The sequence below is a fragment of the Artibeus jamaicensis genome, unplaced genomic scaffold, assembly GCF_021234435.1.
Source record: "Artibeus jamaicensis isolate MK-2021 breed Jamaican fruit bat unplaced genomic scaffold, CSHL_Jam_final contig_519, whole genome shotgun sequence".
NCBI classification, from domain to species: domain Eukaryota; kingdom Metazoa; phylum Chordata; class Mammalia; order Chiroptera; family Phyllostomidae; genus Artibeus; species Artibeus jamaicensis.
The window spans coordinates 48,123,349-48,146,045 of record NW_026521871.1 but is presented as its reverse complement, the minus strand read 5'-3'; the positions used below and the strand labels follow the sequence as shown (position 1 = coordinate 48,146,045).

Below are 22,697 nucleotides of genomic sequence, written 5' to 3'. Positions count from 1 at the left end.
CTAGGGCCCCTGCCCTCGACTGTGTACTTGAGAGGACCCTGCTCTGGCTCTCCTTCCTCAGCACCCTTCTCTACAGGGTGAGGAGACCACTAGGTCAAGGTAACATGCCCCATGCCTGCCCTGTAAGTACCTGGGACCCTAACCTGATTTGCCCAGACATCCCGAGCCATGGACAGGGCCCGTGCAGGCTTTCCTCCCACTGCTGACTGGTGTTTGCACTAAGACATAGCTTTGGAGGGAGGTGCAGGGAGCTTGGGCAAGTGGGCTGGTTTGTCCAATTGTCTCTGTGCATGCAAGGTCCCCAGTGGTGCATGAGGGAGCTGGGGTGGCGAGAGAAGTGAAACAACCTGGGGGCCTCCATTGCACTAATAGTAGGAGTATGTCTGCCCAAGCTGGGTGGTCTTGTTAGTTAGGAGCCCTTCTGCTCATGGAGGCTCCCTGTCGTAGGGGAGGACAAGACAAGGGATTCTGGCCATCACTGTTGGCCTCTCCATCCTGCCTCCAGGCAGCCTCGGAGTAGGTCACTGGGAATCTGACCCAGCCAGGGAGGGGTCTCCTCTTTTTCAGACACCTCCTACTCTCTGGCTTCAGTCCCCTCTGCTCTGTCCAGCAACTCTTCACTTTCTCCAGTAGGGATAGCCACTCCTCCGTCCTCATCGTCTTTGACCTTTCAGCGCTGTCTGCTGCAGCGCGTTCCCTTTTAGTGACACACGCTGTTCTCTTGCTTTCCCCTCTCGGAGCTTCCCCCATCCGCATGCGCTCCTCCCTCTCCTATCAGTACCTCTCTGCCTGATAACCTGGATTCATCCCTGATTCCACCGTGCCCGGCATGCAGTCCGTTTGCTCTCTGACTAACCGAATAAACAAATGGTTCAAACCCTGCCACCTTTGGACCACGTGCCAGCCCCTCCCCAGGGAGAAACTCAGCAGCACAGCGGGAATTCTGACGAGCTGCCTTCATCATTTTATAACCTGCTCTGCTGACCCAAGTTGTGGTTTGTTTATCTCTGAGTTTCCACATGCATTGTTTGGCCTTTTATTTTTTTTTAAACTTTTAAAATTCAAAAGTTATACATCGTCATGATAAACAAAAATTAAATAGCACACAAAGAATAAAAAGTGTCCTCTACCTGATCTCCTTCCTTGGATTAATTCTGTGTCCCTCCAGCTATGTTGTCTACCTGTAAAGCCACCAGTATCTGTAGCTTTGTAAAAACTTTACCCAAAAGCACAAATGACATTACATTGTATTATATAGTACATATATTATATGTAGTCCAGCCACTTGCTTTTTTTCACTTATGTTCTACAGCAACTCACAGAAACGTGTTTGTTTTGTTTTAACAGAGGGAAGGAGGGGAACTCAATATGTGGAAATGTCAGTTATTTAACCAGGTCCCTGCTAATAAACTTACCCTTGTACAGTGTTTCTGTTATAATATACAGACAATATTATAGATTAAGTAATGCTATCATATCCTAGAATTAGAATTGCTTGGCCAAAGGGTATGCACATTTTCATCAGCCATGCTGGCCTCCTTGCTGGTCTTCCATGCGCCAGACACGCCCCTGCCTCGGGGCCTGGGGCCTGCCCAGGATCCTCCCCCACAGATGTCACCAGTGGCCCACCCTCCCACCTCCTTCAAGTCTTTGTTCAAATGCCCCTTCTCCCAGGAGATCCAGCCTGACCAACCTATTGAAATACGAACCCTCTCCCATTCCTGAATTCCCTTACTCTACTTTCTAAGTAGTCCTTATACCTGATATACTAAACAGTTTGCTTCTCGTGTTTATTACAGTGTCTCTCTTCTTTCCCTTGGAATTTAAGCCCCATGAGGCAGGGTTTTGGAATGTGTTGTTCATTGCTGATTCCCAAGCCTCTAGAACAGTATGTGGCACAGAGTAGGTGCTCAATAAATATTTGTTGAATAAATCAAATAGCAGAACAGTTTTCAAACTGGCGTTTCTGTTCCTCTGCAGTTTGCACATTCCTGAAGCGTGACTCCTCCCTCAGGGCTGTGTCTCCTCCCTCAGACGAGGGTCTGAGGGCCAGGCTCCCACCTGTCCCCCACACCAAGCACTGGACTCTGCCTGTGGCGTGGGGTAGGGTGGGAGTGAGCATTGGGACTTAGTCCACAGTGAAGTAAACATCATGGTTATATTCGCAGATGAATGCGATAAAATCCCACAAATACAATTATGAAAAAGTAACCCCAAATTGTCCCATACCGTCCTGGGATTACCCACAGGCCCAGAGACCTTGTGGTTGGGCATGGCATCCTGGGTCATTGCAAAGTCAGTCCTGTCTTCCCCGCAAGATCTGAATGTCCTCACTTTGCCACCGCTACTCCCTTGGGAGAGGCAGCTACACTTTTCCTCCTGATGCATCTGGACTTGGGTCCTGAGCCTTCTGGAGAGGGCTTGCATGGGGTTTTCCAGCCATCGCAAACACTGGGCAAACCGCTGGACCAAGGGCCGCAGGCCGGGCTCTGACCACCAGGACCAATAGCGAAGGCCAGGTAGAGGACAGCTGTGAGGAGAAGGGATTTCAGTGCGTGTCTGTCCAGCCAGCATTTGTCCATACCAGGAAGTCAGCATCTGTTATTTTGGCTTCAGTCCCCTTTGCTCTGAATCAGCCCCCTCTGATTCCGACGAGGGTTGTGACTTCTGACTGTAGAGCTCCAGGGTACGACGGGGCTTGCCCACAGTCTCACTCCAGGAAACAGCAGAACAGCCGCCATCTGCCGTGCCTTGGGACAGAGACTCCTCCATAGGCGAGGAGGAGGCAGAATAACCCTCACCCACCTCACCTGGCTTGTGGAGGTTTGTTTCTAGGGGAGGGGTTGGGCAGGGCCAGCACCGAGGCACGCCTGGAGCCTGACCATCCAGAAAGTTGGCATTCTTGGGTTGAGCCTCCCGCATCCCCAGAGAGCTCCAAGGGCCAAAGGAAGTGAGTGACTCGAGGCAGTCATTGGCCCTAACACTAGGTTTCACCCGTCACTAGTCATCCCAGAAGCCTCCTCCCCCCATGCTCGCCCTCACACATACTGTGAAGACAAGTGGGGGTAGGGAGATCCCTGAAACTCCACCATGTCTTGGCCAGGTATGGCCTCCCTGTGCACCCAACTGAGCCCGTCCAGTCACCAGGATCTCAGGGCCCCTTGTACAGCTGAGAGCTGGGTTGTTTGTTTATTTTATTTTATTTTATTTTTTCTTTATTTTTAGAGGGGAAGGGAATGAGAGAGAGGGAGAGGGAAACATCAATGTGTGTTTGTCTCTCGAATGCCCCCCACTGGGGACCTGGCCTGCAACCCAGACATGTGCCCTGACTGGGAACCAACCAGAGACCCTTTGGTTCACAGGCCAGCACTCAATCCCCTGAGCCACACCAGCCAGGGCAAGAGAGCTGGGTTTTAAGGAGGGTAATTGAGGCACCTGGCCAAGGCTGGGCCCACAGAGGGCCCTGGGAGTTTCGGCCGAGGGAGCAGAATCTAGCAACTTTGTGGTTGGGTGCAGAGTCTCCTGCTGGGCCCTCCAGCCCCTCCACACTCGCAAGTACAGTCACAATGACCACACAAGCAGAGCACCTCCCAGCCTGGGAGAGAGAAAGGGGCGGTCAGGAGAGGTGAGGAGAGTACTGGAGCGTGGGCTGACCCACGAGGCAGAGCAGCAGCCCGGTTCCTCTGAGCAGGGCAGGCCCCGGCCCCTCCCAGCAGAACCTGGCTGCCTGTGCCAACTCAGCCAGCCACGCCTGTCCTGCCTGACAACCGCGGCCAGGGAGGATGCCTCAGCTCCTCCGCCTGGGCCACAGCCAAAAGAGGGCCTGTGTGAGGGAGTTCAGGGTGTTCAAAGGAAGAAGGAGCCTGGCTGCAGCCCCCTGGGGGCAAGGGGGAGGGGACAGTCCCAGATTACATCCTGGTTTGGGCTTGGGGCTCAGAACTGGGAGGTGATGTGAATAAATGGGAGTGATGCTTGAGATCAAGCCAAGTCAAGTGCTGGTGTCAGAACTGCACTGGGTCTTTGTCTGGGAAGAGAAGCTTGAGGAGGCCCGACTTGCTGAAGAGAGGGGCTTGCAAGCCCCCAGGGCCACTAGAGGTCTAAGTACTAGGTCTCAGGGAAGCCCCCAGAGAACAGGGCTAGAAGGGCTGAGAACAGAGAACAGGGCTAAATCAGCATCCTGATTTAGGAGAAAGAGGAGATGTGAGGGCAGAGAAAGGACCCCTCGTGCTCCCCGCCCCCAGGCTGGGGTTCCAAAGCGAGGCCTGCCAATGTGGGCTTACTATCCCTGAGCAGAAGGGAATCCAAGGAGGGTTCTGACAGGTCTGGGTGTGTGTGTGTGTAGGGGGGGGCAGTGCTTCTACTGGAGGACAAGAGGCCTGGAGTAAATGCCAGATAAAGGGCTGGAGGAAAGCATGGGCTGGGGCTCTCCAAAGTACTGCAGTCCTGTGCTCAGAACCAGGAGACAATGCCGCCCAGGCCTGTTTGTGCTGGGAGGAGGGCTTCCTCCAGGAGGGGTCCACCTGGCTTCTGCCAGGCTCTCACACTGGCTTGACCAGCCCCGGAGGCCTGGGTGATTCCCTAGTGGGACCAGCACCCCTCCTCCCCGGAGGCCTTCTGGGGGCTCTCCCACCCTCAGAGCCAGCTCTCCCAAAGGGTGGTGGGCAGCAGGATCCCCAGACTTTCTCTGGAGTTCTCCGAGCACCCTATGAAAAAGGTGTCTGGGCTCAAGACACCTGGGTGGGAGTGAGGGGTCCACGTGGGGACTCCTTGCCCAGACAGCCCAGTGGGAGGCTACCCAAAGAATGGTCCCTGGGAATATTACCGGACCCCAGACACTACACCTGCCAGACACTCTGATGCACAGGTCACCAGGCGTTTGGGCTGTGGGATCTCTAAGGTGTCTGGCAGGTGCACCCCTTTCTGTGAGTGCCACACTTGCTCCCCCTCAACATCCCGCCACACACAGCCCTCACCAAAGGCGCTCCTGGGGGTAAAAACTTCCTAGCGAGAGGGGAGGGGGCTCTCCTCCAGATCAGGTCCAGGAATCCCTTTCTGAGTTCTCCGGGACTCGTGCACCCATTCTGCAGAAGGGACATCAGACCTGCGGGGAGCGGCGGCTGGACACTGGGACGCAGAGGCTCCCTTTCGAAGCAGCCTGGCTGGGCGTCAGACCTGACGCTGTCCCATCCCCAGGGTGACGCCAGATTCTTCGGATCATCACCCCAGCCCCGGAGAGGAGCCTACAGGCAGGGCGTGGGGCTGCACCGCCCTTGGTAATGACAGGGCCTGTGGCTGTGGGTGGCAGCGGTGGAGGAAGCGGGAGGGATCTGGCTATTTCTGGCCGGGGCGCGTCCACCCGCCAGGGGCCCGGGCTAGGCTGGCTTCCCAGCCTCTACCTCTGCCCTCCCTCCGGATCCCGGACCAGGCCGGGAGAGACTCGGGTTGGTTGGGCCACAGGGGCGGGGTCACAGGCCCGCAAAGGAGAGGGGTGGGGCGGTGTCGCGGGCCCACCTCCGACCTCCTCCCGAGGCAGTCCTTTGGAGTCTCCGCCGCACTCCGCTCGAACCCGGGGCCGCCCGCCTCGTCGCCGTGCACTTGAGTCCCGCGGCGCCTCGCTCCCGCCGCGCTGTTCCCTTCCCGCCACGCCGCACCTCGGGCATGGACACGGGCCGGGACTTCCTGACCCTGCACGGTGAGTGCCCAGCTGGCTCGCGCGAGTCCCTGCGCGGGCCAACCCTGCAGAAAGCCTGCCCGGCTCTGGGCGGAAGACCCCCAGCGCCGTTGTCCGCCCTCCGCCCCGCCCCGGGCCCGCCCCTCGGCCCTTGTGTCGCTTTGGGGAAATCTCGGCCCAGGACTCGGGGTGGGACTGCCGGGAACGACCCTGGGCGTTTCCAGTCCTGTCCCCCAGATCTAACCGGGGGCCGGGGGCAGGGGTCAGGGACGCGGGTCTGAAGACCTCCCTGAACACTTTCCTCGGGTCCCCTCAGCCTCCGGGATTCCCTCTTATCCCGGTCGCCGAAGGCTGGGATCCAGGGTCCAGCACGCATGGACCCTGGATGGACTGAGGCGGGGAGGGACCAGCATCCCCGAGTAACCGAGTTGTCACCCTTCCGGGCCGCCAGGAGAAGCTCCCCAAACCTCAGGCGTGCCTGGACCGCGTCAGGCCGCGTGGGTGTGGCGGGGGGTGGGGAGTGGGGCCGGGACATGTGCAAGGTTGGCGGAGGTCGCGCGGTGCGCTGTAAATGCCCCGCGCAGAAGTCATAGTCCGCGATGCCCGGCGAGGGGGGCGGGCGGGCAGCCCGATCCCTCCATTTGCGCACCCTCCTGGCGGGACAGAGCCAAGTCTCAAAGTCTCGGCTGGAAACGCCTGAGCTTCCACCCTTTGTCCAGCCGAGCTCTGTCTCTTCCAACCCGGACCGGAGTCTGGGCCAGCTCCTCGCCCTAATGCTGTCTCTTCAGGAGGGAAAGCAGCCGCGGGCTCCCGACTGTAGCGCCTGGAGGTCTTATGGCTGGATGGGACCCCCAAGCAGGACCTGGCATCTCTTTGTTCCAGCCTGGGGGATTCACCTACTTTCAGAGAGCTTTCCCTGCTGTCCCCACCCCCTAATCATCTGTCAGCTCAGGAAACCCCACCCCTCTCACATCGATCACTGCCTAATCCTATCTTCCTTGGTCTCCTAGTATCCTTAGGGTTAGAGAATTTAGTGCCCACTACCCACCCTTCTAAACCATGCATAGAAATAACAGTTGGGAAAGAGAAATGCAGAGCCCTACAGCTGCCCACTAGAAACTCCTGGAATTCAGGAGCACAGAGATGTTCTCATCTGCCAGTCCCAGTAGTTTCCCAGGTGGCCCAGGCCTGGTCTGGGAGGCCCAGAGAGACCTTGCTCAGTGCCTAGAGCTGTCACCCTCATACCAGTAGCCTGGGCTCCTCGAGGCAACCTCATCCAACTGGGTCATAGGCTCCCCACTCCTTCCAGTGCTCCTGCCAGTCTGGCAGGAAGAACACTGGGAGCTCAGAGGACCGCACTGGAGACCTCTGTTTTCTCTCATTGTCCCTTAGCTAGTGCCGTCTACCCAGCACACTGACACCTCTGTCATGCCTACCTCACATGTCAGACCACCTAAAAGCCCTCTGGTCGCCCGAGGGCTGCAGCTTCAGCTCCTGTTGGAATGGGCTCCATCGTCAGGCACCTGTGCCTTTGTTCAGTCTCTCTCCCCTGACCTCCCTGGAATCTTTCTGAGAGGAAGCTAGGCAGAGGCTCATCCACTGCCTCCCAGGCCTGTGGCAGGGTCTTGGTGACCCCGGCCCGTCCTGTTTGAGGCCTGCTTCCCGCATGTCTGACTCTGTCCAGCCCTTCCTGCAGGGCTCTCATGAACGCTACCATCCTGGGCCATTTGCCTGGAGGCCCTGCCGGTTCTAGCTCATCACCCCAAATTACTTCCCTTGACTGCCTTTTGTCCCTGCTGCAAAGCAGACGGAGAAGCAAGAATGAGTTGAAGGGAACTGGTGGTGGGACACGGTGGTCACTGTGTCCTGGGCTGTCCTGGGTTGTCTACACTTTCATCAGAGTCCGCACCCCTTTTACATTTCGGGTCCCGAAGCGCTGGGCACGTGCTGCTGGCCCATGCTCTCTGGCTCAGCAGCTCGGGGTCTGCTACAGAAAGGCCCCCTCTGTTGGCCTGGTGAACTATGGGGGCCACTGGATAGGAAATGTCCCTTCTATCGTTACCCCCAAGTGCACGCAGAGGCAGCATAGTATAACAGCATGAATTCTGGTGAATTTTCAAGGTTATGTCTCGAATTTTTCATCTCAGACAAATCCCTTGCTTTCATTGTGCCTCCATTTCCTTGTCTGTAAAAGGGGAATAAGAACACTACCTACCTCATAGGGTTGCTGTGAGGGCTGAATGAGGTAATACCCATAAGGCATTTAGAACAGTGCCTGGCACCCAGCCTGTGCCGGGTTGCCCCAGGAGGCCTATCCCCCAAGTGACCATGCCCTGTGAGTTGCTTGCCTCGTCCTTTGGGAGATGAGGGTATGCCATTAGGTAGTCCCTAGCCAGAAATAAATGACTAGAACTGGGCTTGGGAATCAAGGAGCCCTTTCCCAAGTCTGAAGCCCTCTGACTGATGTTCCAGGCCCCCAGCCTCCTCCTCACTCACTTCCTCTGCTTTCTCTGTTCTGGCCAGGGCTGCACTGGCTTCTCAAGCAGATCCCCAGTTGTTCCTGAAAGGACATAACTTCCCAGGGCTCTGTCCTCACTGAACACTTTACCCCCCACTAACTTCCTCTACCTAATCCCTCCTGCTGTGCTGTAGAACTGGCATTTGTAAAAGTGGAAGGCAGGCTATAGGGAGGACCTGGCTTTACCTTGGTCTCCAGAGGCCTGGGCACCAGACCTGCCCTTGCCTTATATTGTGACCCTTGGCAAACCCCTTTGCCTCCCTGGGCCTGTTTTTTCACCCACAGGATTGTAATACCCATTTCACAGAAAATGTGAGGATAAAGCACCAATGGGCATAGGAGCTCTAGGTTGCATAAAAAGCCTAGTATCCCCAAAGGTTCCAGAACCATCTTAGCAGGTTGGGGTGGCCAGCCCCCTCCCCACCTCAATTATGTTTCAATCTGGGGTTCCAGGCCCACACCACACAGGCACCACACAGGCACCCACTGACTCACAACTTTTTTATGCCAAGTTAGGCGAAGCCGCCTGCAGACCATTTCTCAGGGTCACGTTTTTTTTTTTTTTTTTTTAAATTTTTTTTTATTATTATTAGAGGGGAAGGGGGGGAAGGAGAGAGGGAGAGAAACATCAATGTATGGTTGCCTTTTGTGCGTCCCCTGCTGGGGACTGGCCTGCAGGGAACCGGCCTGCAACCCAGGCATGTGCCCTGACTGGGAATCACACCGAGATCGTGTGGTTCGCAGGCCCGCGCTCAATCCACTGAGCTACACCAGCCAGGGCTAGGGTCACGTTGTTAAATGCACACAATAAAATGCATCGGGATTCAGAGGAAGCAAATCACATTGAGATCTGTTCCTGCCTTTGGTCCTCCAGTTAAAAACCCTAGCATGGTTTCTCTGAAACAGAGGTTCCCCTGACACACTGCTCCCCGCCCCTTTCCAAATGAATAACTTGTCTGTGCCCACGTTTCAGCTCATCTACACTAACACTGGTTCTCATTATTTACTCCATGTGATACCACTTTAGGCAAGTCACTGTGTGCTTCAGTTTATTACTATTGCTTGTCTGTGCTAATGCCGGCTTTGCCAGTGACTCACTGTCAGAGCTGGTGGCTGGAGCTGAAGTGAGGCGAATGGAGGAACTATTCAGAGGCGGGGAGTAAGAGGAGAGTGAGTCAGGCCTGGAGCAGGCAGTGTCCTGACCTTGGCGCACAGTAGGGGCTCAATAAAGAATTGCTGGGTGAAAGAGAAGTTGTAACTTACATGAAAGGTCCCACTGTTCCTGAGCACACTGGCAGCACAGTTTGGATAAAGTTGCAGTAGTCCTCATCTATTTATCAAAGCAAGCCTGCGTTAATGAACTCGTTTTAAGAACAGCTCCCTCCCCACCCCAAGAATTCCATTCGCATTCGGAACCTTGGAAATTAACCCACTCAGGTGGGGAAACAGGCCTGCCTGAGGTTCACAAGTGAGGCAACAGCCAGCTGAGTCACAATGAATTCTTTGAGTAAATTTGGTAAAATATTTGGTTGGCTAGATTGTCTGGCACAGGCTCCATCCCGTTCCCCGCTGGGCTTTGCAGCCCTGGCGCCGCGGCGGGCCCTCCCGCACAGCGCCGTTCCTCAGCTCTGATTCGCCCAACCCTTAGCGTCCTCCTTCGGCCCCAAATCTGGTCTTTAGAAGCGAGGCTCAGGCTCTGCCTCTTGGCCAGACTCCGCCCCTACACCGCCTCCAAAGTCGAGTTTCCGCCTGTCTCGGCCGAATACAGCCTTTCCAGGGAGGCACCCTCCCCAGGTTCGGCTTCCTAGGTAGAGTTCTTTCTCCGCATCGCCTCCTAGGCCCGGCAGTTCCCTCTCTGGCAGTGACCTCGACCCACTTTCTGGGTTCTGATTTTCGCTACCAATCTGCTTCCTGGCTTACGGATTTGTTCCTAACCGCTGCCCGCTCCTGGCTCCTCCTCCCCACGCTTAGATTCCACTCTCACCCCGCCTCCAGGGGTTGTCAGTCCAGCCCCTCTGGGACTGGCTCATTGGGACTGGCTCCGCCCCTTTCAGCCCAGATTTCCCTCTCGCCCCGCCTCTATGGATGAGGCTCCGCCCCTCCAACTGGGTTCTAGCTCCGCCCCGACGCCTGCTCTCGGGCCCTGCTCCCTGCTTTGTCAGGCATCTGGAGACTCCTGCATTGTCCTGGGCCAGACTCAGCGGGTGGTCGGGGCACTGTGGAGTATCATGCAGTTCCAGCGGGGCCCGAGCTGGGGCCGGAGCCGCAGCCGCTCCAGAGAGCTCTACCTGCAGGAGCAGAGCTTCAAGGTGGCCGCACTCAATGGGCAGAGGATGGGTAAGGGTCGCAGGGAACACTGAGATTTGTGGAGGCTGGGATGGCAGCTGGGTCAGGGTACAGACTATATATATGTTCCTGAGTTCGGGGTCCTGCCTTCCATCCCTGATCAGTACTCCTGTGCACCTGTGACCTTCTGTGGGGCTGCGTTTGCAGGGATGGCCTGTGGGGTGAGTACCAAGGGGATTAGTTACCCCTTTGGATCTTCTTCAGTCCCTCCAAGGCTCCCTGCTCCTTGCCACTCCACCCCCTTTATAGATTAATGAGGCCAGCAGCGGAACTGGTATGACTGTAATCCAGTGAGATGATCTGCAAGAGTGTGTAGTCTCGTGTGTTGCTGGGCACTGTGCATGACAGATGTGATGGGGGTGACCCAGGAGATTCTGTTATTTTGTTATGACATGTGTGTGGTACATGTTTTCTGACATTACTTCTTGTGGCCATATGCTGTTGAGTGGTGGCTGCATCGGGTAATGTTTCCTAGCACTGGCCCTGTGGACAGGCTTGAGTCCTGACTCCACTACTTAACTTCCTTGAGCCTCCATTCCCTCATCTGTAAAATGGGTATGGTGACAGTGCCTTCCTCATAGGGTTGTTGGGGAGATTAAATACATGTGCTAAGAACAGTATCTTGTTCAAATATTAACTATTATGGTGGATGCTATTATTATCATCATTATGATAAGGCACTGTACATGGTGTGGCTGTGTGTGACTCCATGTAACAATGTGTATTACTGGGTGGCTCATTGTCTCTTCCAGGCTGTGTGTGACTTCATCTCTGCGTGGCTGTGTACTGCGGTGGGCCCCAGGCCCGGTTTGTCCCCATTATGCATCACCCCAGGTGCATGGGCAGGATTCCGAGCGTCCCCCTCAGCTGCCTACCAGCACCTGCAGCACCCTCCACAGCCTCCCCAGGGCCACCGTGCTGGGTGCAGCTGGCCTGCTTAGGGGCCCCTGAGCTGAAGGCCTCTAACCACCACCCTTCCACAGGAGAAGGTGCTACCGCCCAGTCAGCGGGGCTGGGCGAGGTGGACCCATACTTTCTGGGTGGTGCAGCGGGCAGCCCAGAAAAGCTGAGAAACAAAGGGGCGTCCTAGGAGGCTCCGAGGTGGAGGTGCCTCCCCAGGTTTCCCAGTGGCCCAGAGGGCCGTGGTTATCAATGCCTACTGCGGGACAGAGGCCTGTGTTCCGGAAGCCACACGGGCAGCCCAGGGGCTTATCTCTGCCTGACTGCAGACAGGGCCACAGCCTGGCTCCAGGACAGGATGAACATGTCATCTCCTCACCGTGTTTTCCAGAACTGGAGGGTGGGGCTCACCTTCTACTTTCCAAGCCCTGCCCCATTCCCATCTCTGCTGGGGGCAGTGGCTTGCCCTAGTGTGTGCCCAGTTTGGGGGTGGTCAGCCGGGGCGGGGGGGGCGACCGAGTGTAAGACACCTCTCCTTGTTGCTCTTCAGACTCAGAAAGGACTGCGGGATCCCCAGCAGAGGCTGGGAACTCTTTCCTCGGGCAGCCTGGGGACGCCCTTCCCCTTCCTCTGGTGTTGAGCTCCCTGGGTGGGCGCAGCCGACAGTTTAGGACATCCTGCCAGAGCCCCTCCCTCTCCACTGGGCTTCCCCTGGGGCTGAAGGGGAACTGCTCACATCAAGGCAGAGGGGTCTCCTGGAGTGGAGAGACTTGGGACAAAGATGGGGGAGGGTCACATCAGAATGTCACCTCTGAGGAGGCTCAGAGGCACTTCCTGCCACCCTGTTCTCACCGGGCGCTGATGGGGGAACAGAGGCGCAGACTGGGAAGGGAGTTGCCTCCCCAGGCTCTGTCCCCACTGGAAGCGGGAGACTGGCAAGGGGAAAAGAGGATGTGGTGACTGAGGCTTACAGAAGTGGTGCAGAAAGTCCTGTGGCTCCTGTGGGTGTGTGGGGCTGGCTAGGGAGTGGGGAGACAAAGACAAAGTGGCAAAGGCCACAAGGAGTTGGGGAATCTGGGCTCGGGAAAGAATAGCCTATAGGTCTGGGCACAGGCCCCTCAGACTGGCCCCACGCGGTCCTCTGATGCCACCACTCTGCTGCAGCAGAGGATAAAGGTTGCCGAGGCCACATAATTTTAGTTTTGGTGTCAGACATGAGATGAGATGGCCAGCTAGCTCTGAGCAGAGCTGGATGCTGGACAACACGTGGCTTGAACATTTACAGAAACACGGAGACACAGATTCAGAGCAATATGTGCAGATACAGCTATTGGGTGCATCTCTTTGTATTACAGCGATGGGTTGTTGAAGTTGGGGGGGTCTCTCTTTGATCACACTTGGTACAGGGTCTGCTCGGGGGTGAGGGCTTTTGGGGAGCCAGGCCTAGCATCCCTTTGGTGCCTCTTGCTTGGGCCTGGTAGGACAAAGGGCATCATATCTTTGGGAGCCCACGCCTCAGGCCAGCCAGGGTCTCTGAGGGCCGCAAGAGAGGGTGCCAAGCTGCCAGGGTTCTTGTCCTTGCTGTGAGCTGGGCCAAACCCCGCCCCAGATTCTGAAAGGGCTGCACTCTGATGTAGGGCTGCTATATCCAGAGGGGCCCTGGACCTAGGACACTCAGAGATGGGGTGGGCAAGGAGGGACAGGGGCATCCCAGCAGGCCAGACGCAGGCTGCAGTGGGCTCATCTGTCTCTCCTGGGGACCGGGAACAAGACCTGCTCCAGCAGTTCCAAGTCAGGGGTGGGGACAGCAGTGGTGAGGGTAGCAGGGATGGGCACAAGGGCCCCACAGTAACTACAGTGCTGACACCAAGCACTAGACCTGCTCCTACCTCAGACCTCTCCAGAATCATCTATCATCTCATTTAACTTCAGACCTTCCCTGTGAGGGGCCATGCTCTTTTAATCCTCAGTTTACAGATAGAGGAGCTGCAACATGAAGTCACTTGCCCACGTGACACAGTCAGTCAGGAGGGGGACTGGACCTAGGTACAGGTGATTCCGTAGCCATTGGAGTTGTGAGGTTGCTGTGCTCTGTGATGCTCTGGAGTCCATTTCTATCAGAGTCTGTCTTTCTTCTTTCCTGCTCAGCCTGATGTTTTGGTCCCAGCTTCCTTTAAGTCACTCTGACCCCTAAGTGTGACCAGGAGGGGCCCCACTTGTCTTCAGAGCCAGGCTGCTTCCTAGGGGTCTGGCCCTCAGGGGACTGGTGTTCTTAGGTCAGCTGTGGGTAGCAGCTCACTGTGTAAAGTGTGGCCTTGAGTAGGTAGGCACCCTGAGGTTCACATGGCCTCAGCTGGCAGTCACAGATGACTTCATGGTGGAGGCGGGGCAGGTTGGGGCACGGCTGAAGGAGGGAGAAGTGAACTGGGAGCTGAGGATGAGGCTGGTGAAAAGTGGGCTCTGAGAGGGTCTGGAAGTGGGTGTGGTTGGCGTGGGGTCTGGGACAGCTGGGACACTGGAAGAGGTGGCATCTTACCAGCTCCGCCCCCTAGGCCTACAGGATGACAAGGACCTACAGGCACTGCTGAAGGGCAGCCAGCTCCTGAAGGTGAAGTCCAACTCATGGCGGAGAGAGCGCTTCTACAAGCTGCAGGAAGACTGCAAGACCATCTGGCAGGAGTCCCGCAAGGTCATGCGGACCCCAGAGTCCCAGCTGTGTGAGTGCCCCGGGGTGGTGGGGTTGGAGGCAGAGTCTGCAACCCATGCTTGGGTGGGGGCACTGGTGCTGGCTGGGGGTGGAGGTCCGTCACGGACCAGGATCAAAGGTAGGGAAACTGAGTCCCTGCCTGGTGGGGCATAGCTCAGTCGTGCAGTCAGGACCAGACCGGGGGAAACTGAAGCTGGCTGGCGTCTGGGAGAGGAGTCAGTTAAACTTGAGCTCTGGTCTGGGCTGGAAAGGGCAGTCACGGACCCAGGGTGACAGATGGAGATGCTGAGGACTCTGGGGTTTAGGGGCACATACCCATGGCCACAGATAGGGGAAGCAGGCTCAGAGGTAGGCAGGGAGCTGGACAGTGTTACGTGAACTCAGGTATTGGCGCAGGCAGTGGTGGGAAGCAGGGAAGCTGGCCGACCAGGACTCCAGGTGTGGTGAGGCCAAAGCCAGCCCAAAGTCGGGACAGATAAGGCCCTTCTGGGTATGAGTGGCCAGGATGTGAGGTGGGGCCGGAAGGAGGCAGCCCTTCCCTGGCATTGGGGCCAAAGCAGGGAGAGTGGGGCTAGGACACAAAGAGGGAGGCCTCAGCTGGGTAGCAGCCCCAAGGGGGTGGGTCTGAGGGCTGCCCAGAAGCTTCAGACAGGGCCCAGGATCCCAAGGCCCAGGCCTGCAAATGCAGTGTGTTCCCTCCAATCTCTTAGGGAGGAAGCTCCGATGGCTGGTGCCCTTAATGCAAGAATGCCCTTAAAATTCTGCAGAATGAGAGGCCTACTCTGTGCCTTTACTTGATGGGAAAATTTCAGACCAAGGCTATCCAAGAGAACTTCCTGTGTTGATGGAAATGTTCTGTATCTGTGTTGCCTGATACAGCTGCCACCAGCCGCCCATGGTCACTGAGCACTTGAAACGTGGCTACAGTGACTGAGGAGCTGAATTTCTAACGTTAGTGACTTTGCATGAATTGATATTTCAGTGGCCACATGTGGCCAGTGTCTGTTGTATTGGATGGTGCAGTGAGATCACTGCAGCTGGGTTGCACGGAGCCCAGACCTCTGGAAACCCCTCGCCCATTCACCTGCTTCTGGGGGCAGGCTGGGTCAGCTCGCCAGCAGGCCTGTAGGGAATGAGACCAGGTCCCAGATAGGAGGAGGAGGAGGAGGAGGAGGAGGACAGGAGGAAGAGGAGAGCCAGCTCATGGAGGGTACCTCAGGATGGGTCTGCTGGGCCTTGGGACAGCAGGCAGAAACCTAAGAAGGTATGGCCTGCTGACCTGTGGCCTGTGGAGGGGCCGGAGGTGATGCAGGACAGGGAAAGGGTCAGGTGGGGAGTGCTGGGCCAGGGCTGTGGCCCATGGGAGGCTTCTGAACAGCGTAGGGTCAGAGGGCATGGAAACTGAAGGGCGATTAGAAAACCCCCTCAGTGGATGTGACCCCGACCTTGCCTCTCTGGCACCAGCCAGGCTCCTGCACAGGCCTCCGCGCTGATAGGGAGTTTCCTGTTAGATGCCAGCAGGTGGCGGCACCGTGGGAACAGGCTGTCTTGCACTCTGAGCCCCCGGACCCACCAGCCAGTCCGTGTGAATGGTCCCAGTGTGTGTCTGGCACCTGCTGGGGCTGAGCGTGGGGGCAGCAGAGGAGGAGAGACTCAGGCCTTCCCAGACCTGCCCTGGTGAGATGAGACCCTCGTACTGGGATGGCTGTGCGCAGAGGGGTAGGAGGGGACTTCCACACAGCAGACCCAGTGTGGGAAAGGTGCAGAGGCGAGGACGAGGGAGGAATGTGAGTGAGGGGGCTGTACCCCGACAGGAGCAGTTACAGGGGTGACAGGCCAAGGTCAGAGGTGTGAGGTGAGGACCCTGGCTGAGAGGCTCTCTCCCAGGTCAGAGCCACTGAGACTGGCCTTAGGCTCTGCTTGCGCATTGGCTGCTTCCATCTCTGAGAGAGTGAGACTGTTGTCCTCCACTGAACTCTACCCTCAGGGAACCTGAGGTCAGGTGAGGGAGTAGTGGATCACTCCCACCCCAGTTCTCACTCCCTCTCTTCACGATTTCTAAGTCTCCCCTGACCCTGCCACCACCAGTCCCCTGATCCCCACCCCCAACTCTGGTTCCCAGAGGCCGACGAGGCATTATCAGTAGTGAAGGCATCTGGACTTTCTCTCTGGTGCGGGTCGGGCTGCTGGCTGGGCAGCTCCAGGGCTCAGGCTTCCTGTTTCCACTCCCACTGGCTCAGCTGCAGCTGGCGTGGGGCCTGGTGGGGCACGGGAGGCTGCGGGCAGAGGGATTAACAGGGGTATCCCCTGAACTCTACATGGCCCCGGGCTCATGTGCACTACCCTGCAGAGCCTGCTGCCTGGGCTGGGCACACGTGGGGCCTGCAGGTGGCCAGGAGGCTCTGGGGCACTCAGGGTGTGGGCAGGCACCAGGAGGGACAGGCGGGCTTCCCCCAGGGGCTGCTCTAGGACCCAGGACAGATGGACGTGGATGGCTCAGGATGGGGGTAGGTGGGGCTGGCACAGAGCCTGGTGGGACTGGCTCCTAGTAAGATCAGGGAGGACGCACTGGGGATTAGGGAGGGAGGCGGGGCCTTGCTGCTCCCTGAAGCTCGGAACACTGGGATCTGACTCCAGGGCCCTCCCTATAGCTCCTAAAGGCCAAATGATGTCATCTCTCAAACCTCCAATAGGCATACTCCAGCCTGCCTCTTGAGATCCTGGAGGGTGCAGAGCCTTCCTGCACCCTCCTTGCCAAGGGGCTCCCTGAGTTCTGGACACCTGTTGTCCGAGGGGAGAACCAGTCCAAAGTCAAGTCCAATCGGGAGGGGGTGTGGCCTCCTCTCGGTCACAGGCCCCAGGCTCCATCCAGAACAGTCTCTCTAAGAGCGCTGCCCTGCCCCAGTCACCTCCCAGGGGCCTGCCCCCTGCAGCACAGAAGCAGCAGGTCTGGGGCCCCAGGCGCCTGTTCCCCCCTGAAGCCAGGCCCTCTCTCTCTGTCACTCCTGTTTGTGCTCCCTCTGCCCACTGCAGCTGTATCTCACATTCCTTCTCCACCTCAGTCTCTGTCTCCCTCCTCTGAGCCTCCTTGTCCATCCTCCTGCCCCATCCTTTCTCTCTGGATCAATGCCAGAGCTCCAGCACCGCCTCTGTCTCTAAACTGCGTCCCCTTCCACTGTGGCCTTGACCGCACTGGGGCGGGAACTGGCCCCATGCCTCTCTCTGCCCCCCATCCCCTTCTTCCAGTCTCCGTCGAGGACATTCAGGAGGTACGGATGGGACACCGCACAGAGGGCCTGGAGAAGTTTGCCCGGGACGTGCCCGAGGACCGCTGCTTCTCCATCGTCTTTAAGGATCAGCGCAACACCCTAGACCTCATTGCCTCCTCGCCAGCTGACGCCCAGCACTGGGTGCAGGGTCTGCGCAAGATCATCCATCACTCCGGCAACATGGACCAGCAGCAGAAGCTGCAGCAGTATCCTTCTGGTGGCAGTGGGACCAGGCCCGGCCTGTGGATACTTGGTTCTGGTTGTCCCCAGGCCAACCTGGGTATGGAAGACACTCAGCTCGGACCATCACACCAAAATAGCACCGGCTGGGGGGCTTAAACAACGGAAATTAGTTTCCTCACAGTTCTGGAGGCTGGAAGTCCAAGAGGAGGGTGCCAGCAGTGTTGGGTTCTGATGAGAGTTCTCCCAGCTTCAGGGCGGCTGCCTTCTCAGCGTCCTCACATGGCACAGAGACTGCACATGAGACAGAGAGAGAGAGAGAGCAAGCTTTCTGCTGTTTCCTTTTATAAGGGCACAATTCCATCACGTAGGTCCTCATGACCTCATCTAAACGTCCGAAGGCCCCATGTCCAAATACCATCATATGGTGGGTTAGGGCTTCAATTCATGAATTTGGGGGAATGTAATTCAGCCCATAGTGGAAGAAAAGCAGGGGAGGTACAGCCCCTTGATGTTCTCCTCTTCCCTGTCTGTAACCAGCATGGAGTGGGGAGGCTGAGGGGAGTCGCCTGCTTCAATGCAACACCTAGTCTCTGACATTTTAACTATCTAGTGCTCAAGGGCAAGGCCGAGGGGAGAAGATAGAGGTAAGAGAGAAGTGGAGGCTTAAGTGCCCCATCATGATAATGTGATCAGTGGCTTGAAATTTGCTATTTCCTATAAAATAAGCCTCAAGTGCTATAGTCAAGTTGGCTCACAACTGGGTGTTGAAAACCAGAGGATATATCTTGAAATGTTAACAGGGTTATCCCTGGGTCTCTGGGGGATTTGTTTATTTTTCTTCATCTTCTAAGTTGTCTACAATAAACCCTTTTATAGAAAGAATTTTTTTTTAAATCTGAAAGCGTTCAAAGCCAGCAAATAGAAAAAAGGCCCTGTACTAGGATGTAACATTTCCTCTCAAGAGGCAGCCAGGTCTTGCCCCTGAAATTTGGATTCCGCCAAGTCAGGCCTGCAGGGGGCTGTGTCTACAGGTGGCTGTGTCTACAGGTAGGCTCAGTCTACCTGGGCCCGGGCTCAAACCACCACTCTGGCTGGGGCCGTGGGGGTACTTGGGTCCCTGGGTTCTTTCCTTACTTCTTGCCCAGCTGGATTCACTCTTGCTTGCGAAAAGCTGACAAAAACAAGGATAACAAGATGAGCTTCAAGGAGCTGCAGAACTTCCTGAAGGAGCTCAACATCCAGGTGGATGACAGCTACGCCCGCAAGATCTTCAGGGTGAGGCTGAGGGGAGCCTTGGCAGTGAGGTCCTGGACCTGTGGGCCTGCTCTGAGCCTGCCCACTGGGCTGTCCTGGCTTTGCAGGAATGTGACCACTCCCAGACCGACTCCTTGGAGGATGAGGAGATCGAGGCCTTCTACAAGATGCTGACCCAGCGGAAGGAGATCGACCGCACGTTCGCGGAGGCTGCAGGCTCAGGGGAGACCCTGTCGGTGGATCAGTTAGTGAGGTTCCTGCAGCACCAGCAGCGGGAGGAGGCGGCGGGGCCTGCGCTGGCCCTGTCCCTCATCGAGCGCTACGAGCCCAGCGAGAAAGGTGAGGGGTTGGCCACACCGGGCTGGGAGACTCCTGGGGGGACTGCAGCCCGAGAGTAGGGAGTTGCAGGAACCGGGCGCCTCAGCCAGCCTCAGGGCCTGGGTCAGTATTTGTGTGTCCCATGAAAGCAGGCAGGGGGAGACAGGGCGCCTGCACCACTCCTTCCCTCAGGACCCTCCCGCAGGAAAGGGAGAGAGGAGGCTGGAAAGGCAAACGGTTCCCCTCCTTCCTTCCCGATGCTCAACCCCGGGGGAGGTCCAGTCCTCAGGGGCCTCGCAGTGTGGAGGACAGCAGAGAAGAAGACAGGGCCCCGGGAGGTGGCAGGCCAGCCGAGGGCTCTGACTGGCTCCGCCTCCTCCCTCCCAGCCAAAGCACAGAGGCAGATGACCAAGGACGGCTTCCTCATGTACCTGCTGTCGGCCGACGGCAGTGCCTTCAACCTGGCGCACCGGCGGGTCTACCAGGACATGGGCCAGCCGCTCAGCCACTACCTGGTGTCCTCCTCGCACAACACTTACCTGCTGGAAGACCAGCTAAGGGGGCCCAGCAGCACCGAAGCCTACATCCGGTAGGGCCTGGGGGCGGGGCTTGGGCAGGGGCGGGGCTTGGGCCGGGCCAGGCTGGGCGGGTGGAGGGGGCGGGACCTGGAGGGTCCTAGCTCTACTCTGTGCACCCAGGGCGCTGTGCAAAGGCTGCCGCTGCCTGGAGCTGGACTGCTGGGATGGCCCCAACCAGGAGCCCATCATCTACCACGGCTACACTTTCACCTCCAAGATCCTCTTCTGCGACGTGCTCAGGGCCATCCGGGACTATGCCTTCAAGGTGGTTGCTCACATAGGGAGTGAGGAGGGGGAGGCTAGGGGTGGCCACCCCCTCCTAATCTGTCTTTGGATATCTAGGCGTCCCCGTACCCCGTCATCCTGTCCCTGGAGAACCACTGCAGCCTGGAGCAGCAGCGCGTGATGGCGCGACACCTGCATGATACTCTGGGCTCTATGCTGTTGGACCACCCGCTGGAAGGTGCCACCTCCAGCCTGCCTTCCCCTGAGGTGCACAGCGGGTTGGGGTCCCCAGATAACAGGTCAGGGGGTGTGGCTGGGAGGCCAGCTTGGTCTTGACCAGCTGGCCCTCCACCCTTAGCAACTGAAGGGGAAGATCTTGCTGAAGGGGAAGAAGCTAGGGGGACTCCTACCCCTCAGTGTGGAAGGTGGCCCTGAGGCCACTGTCGTGTCAGATGAGGATGAGGCTGCCGAGATGGAGGACGAGGCGGTGAAGAGCCGAGTGCAGCACAAGCCCAGGGTTCGAGGGGGAGCTGTGGGGAGGGCAGCCCTGGGGCCCTCCCCCACCATCGCCCCTCTCATCCGGTGGGATGCTTGCCTTGTCTCCCATTCTCTGTAGCTGCCACTCAGATCCTCTGCCCCCCTCTCTCTGTCTGTCTCCCTCTCCCTGTCTCTCCGTGCCTGGGTTCCTGGCTCTCTCAGTGCCCACCTGCCCCAACCTTTGAGTCTAACCCGGGCCTCCCCGTGGCCCCCAGGAGGACAAGCTCAGGCTAGTGAAGGAGCTCTCCGATATGGTCATTTACTGTAAGAGCGTCCACTTCCGGGGCTTCTCCAGCCCCGGCACCCCAGGCCAGGCTTTCTATGAGATGGTGTCCTTCTCTGAGAACCGTGCCCTCCGGCTGCTCCAGGAATCAGGTGAGAGCTGGCCCTGCACCCGATGGGGCCGGCTGTGGTCTGCCCTGGCTCCACCACTCTGGGCAGAGCTAGCATTCCCCACTGCCACCGGTGGCGCTGGTGGGAGGGACTCAGGCAAACCTCCACTTCTGACCACGCCCCCACCCCCCTGCCCTAGGAAACAGCCTTATCCGCCACAATGTGAGCCACCTGAGCAGGATCTACCCTGCAGGGTGGAGGACGGACTCCTCCAACTACAGCCCCGTGGAGATGTGGAATGGGGGCTGCCAGATCGGTACGGGCTGCTGGGGCTGGGAGGAGGCCTGGAGGAGGGTTGCAGTCCAGAGGGCCAGGGAGCAGGAGCCTGTGGGGACCCAAGCAGGGCCAGATGCAGAAATCTGTGGCCTTGGGAGTGGATCTTGATTTGGAAATAGTCACCTACCACCAGTGAGGCAGCATCTGAAACCCCATAGGCGGCCCACTAGTCCTTCGAACTCTGGCACCAGAAATGGAACGTGAGGCTGGTGTGCTGGGTCAGTGAGGACTGCAGTAGGCATTGGACTGGTACTGGACCCTGCTTCTGCCTCACCGTGTGACTCAAAGTCCTCATGTGCCCTGAGCAGTCTGGGCTCTAGGGCCCCTGAAGCCAACCCACAGCCTGTGACTGCTCTGTCCTACCTGTAGTGGCCTTGAACTTCCAGACACCTGGAGCAGAGATGGACGTGTATCAGGGCCGCTTCCAGGACAATGGGGCCTGTGGGTACGTGCTGAAGCCTGCCTTCCTGCGAGATCCCAACTCTGCCTTCAACCCACGTAACCTGGCTCAGGGGCCCTGGTGGACCCCAAAGCGGCTCAATATCAGGGTATGGCCAGCCACCAAAGGGGCAGGATCCCCTGGGTCTCCCTTCCCCCTCATTACCATTCCCAAACCCTTAATTGTCCATCGCCTTTCCTCAGGTTATCACAGGGCAGCAGTTGCCAAAAGTCAATAAGAATAAGAATTCGATCGTGGACCCCAAGGTGACCGTGGAGATCCACGGCGTGGCCCGGGACATGGCCAGCCGCCAGACTGCAGTGGTCACCAATAATGGTGCGTGTTGGCTCTGGGCAGGGCCCGCTGTGGCCTCGGTGTCCATGCCGCTGACGTGATGCCTGTACCCCCAGGTTTCAACCCCTGGTGGGACACGGAGCTCGAGTTCGAGGTGGCGGTGCCTGAGCTTGCCCTCGTGCGCTTTGTGGTAGAAGATTACGACGCTTCCTCCAAGAACGACTTCATTGGCCAGAGCACCATCCCCCTGAACAGCCTCAAGCAGGGTGAGTGTTGGTTGAGCTGCAGGGATGGCAGGGTGGGGGCAGGCAGGGCCTGGCCTCTCTCGGGCTGGGGTGGCTGTTTCTTGAGGCACCCTCCTTGAGTGACTGGAACTCTTTCTCTGTGCTCCTTCTCACCCACTCACCTGCCAGGATACCGCCATGTCCACCTCTTGTCCAAGAACGGAGACCAGCACCCATCTGCCACCCTCTTTGTGAAGGTGTCCCTCCAGGACTAGGCTTGGGGGTGAGCCAGGCCTCTGTCTGCGTCCAGGGGCAGGGCAGGGGCAGCTGTTCCAACCTCCGGTGCAGAGCTCGGAGCTCGAGGCCCCATGCTGCCTTCAGCTCTAACTTATCGTCTGTGTGGCTGCCTCTCCAGGGTCCCGGGAGCCTCTTCGGGCCCTGGGTCTGCGATGGTGTCTTTAGGGACAATGCTGCAGCTCTCTCCACCCTCTGGCTGGCCCTCGGTGAGGGTTTTTATAAAAATCCTAAGACTAAGTCCCGTGGTCTCTTTACCTGCATGCCAGAA

General features: G+C 57.7%; 1 protein-coding gene across 3 annotated transcripts; it reads left to right on the top strand.

Annotated features, from left to right (window-relative positions):
* Positions 1-5,438: 5,438 nt before the first annotated feature.
* Positions 5,439-22,655, top strand: PLCD1 (phospholipase C delta 1). Of its 3 annotated transcripts, none has more exons than XM_037148351.2 (15): positions 5,439-5,692; positions 13,988-14,152; positions 17,389-17,617; positions 18,740-18,869; positions 18,956-19,187; positions 19,554-19,755; positions 19,865-20,009; positions 20,087-20,236; positions 20,328-20,486; positions 20,722-20,881; positions 21,039-21,155; positions 21,545-21,723; positions 21,818-21,950; positions 22,025-22,174; positions 22,322-22,655. In XM_037148351.2, the coding sequence occupies exons 1-15, from the start codon at positions 5,659-5,661 to the stop codon at positions 22,405-22,407; spliced, it is 2,271 nt and encodes a 756-aa protein (XP_037004246.2). In that variant the 5' UTR covers positions 5,439-5,658; the 3' UTR covers positions 22,408-22,655. The 3 variants fall into 3 exon arrangements, with proteins under 3 accessions (XP_037004246.2, XP_037004247.2, XP_037004245.2); XM_037148350.2 differs by lacking the exon at positions 5,439-5,692 and adding an exon at positions 10,039-10,526; XM_037148352.2 differs by lacking the exons at positions 5,439-5,692; positions 22,025-22,174; positions 22,322-22,655 and adding an exon at positions 10,035-10,526 and having other exon boundaries at positions 21,562-21,723; positions 21,818-21,907.
* The last annotated feature ends 42 nt before the right edge of the window (positions 22,656-22,697 follow it).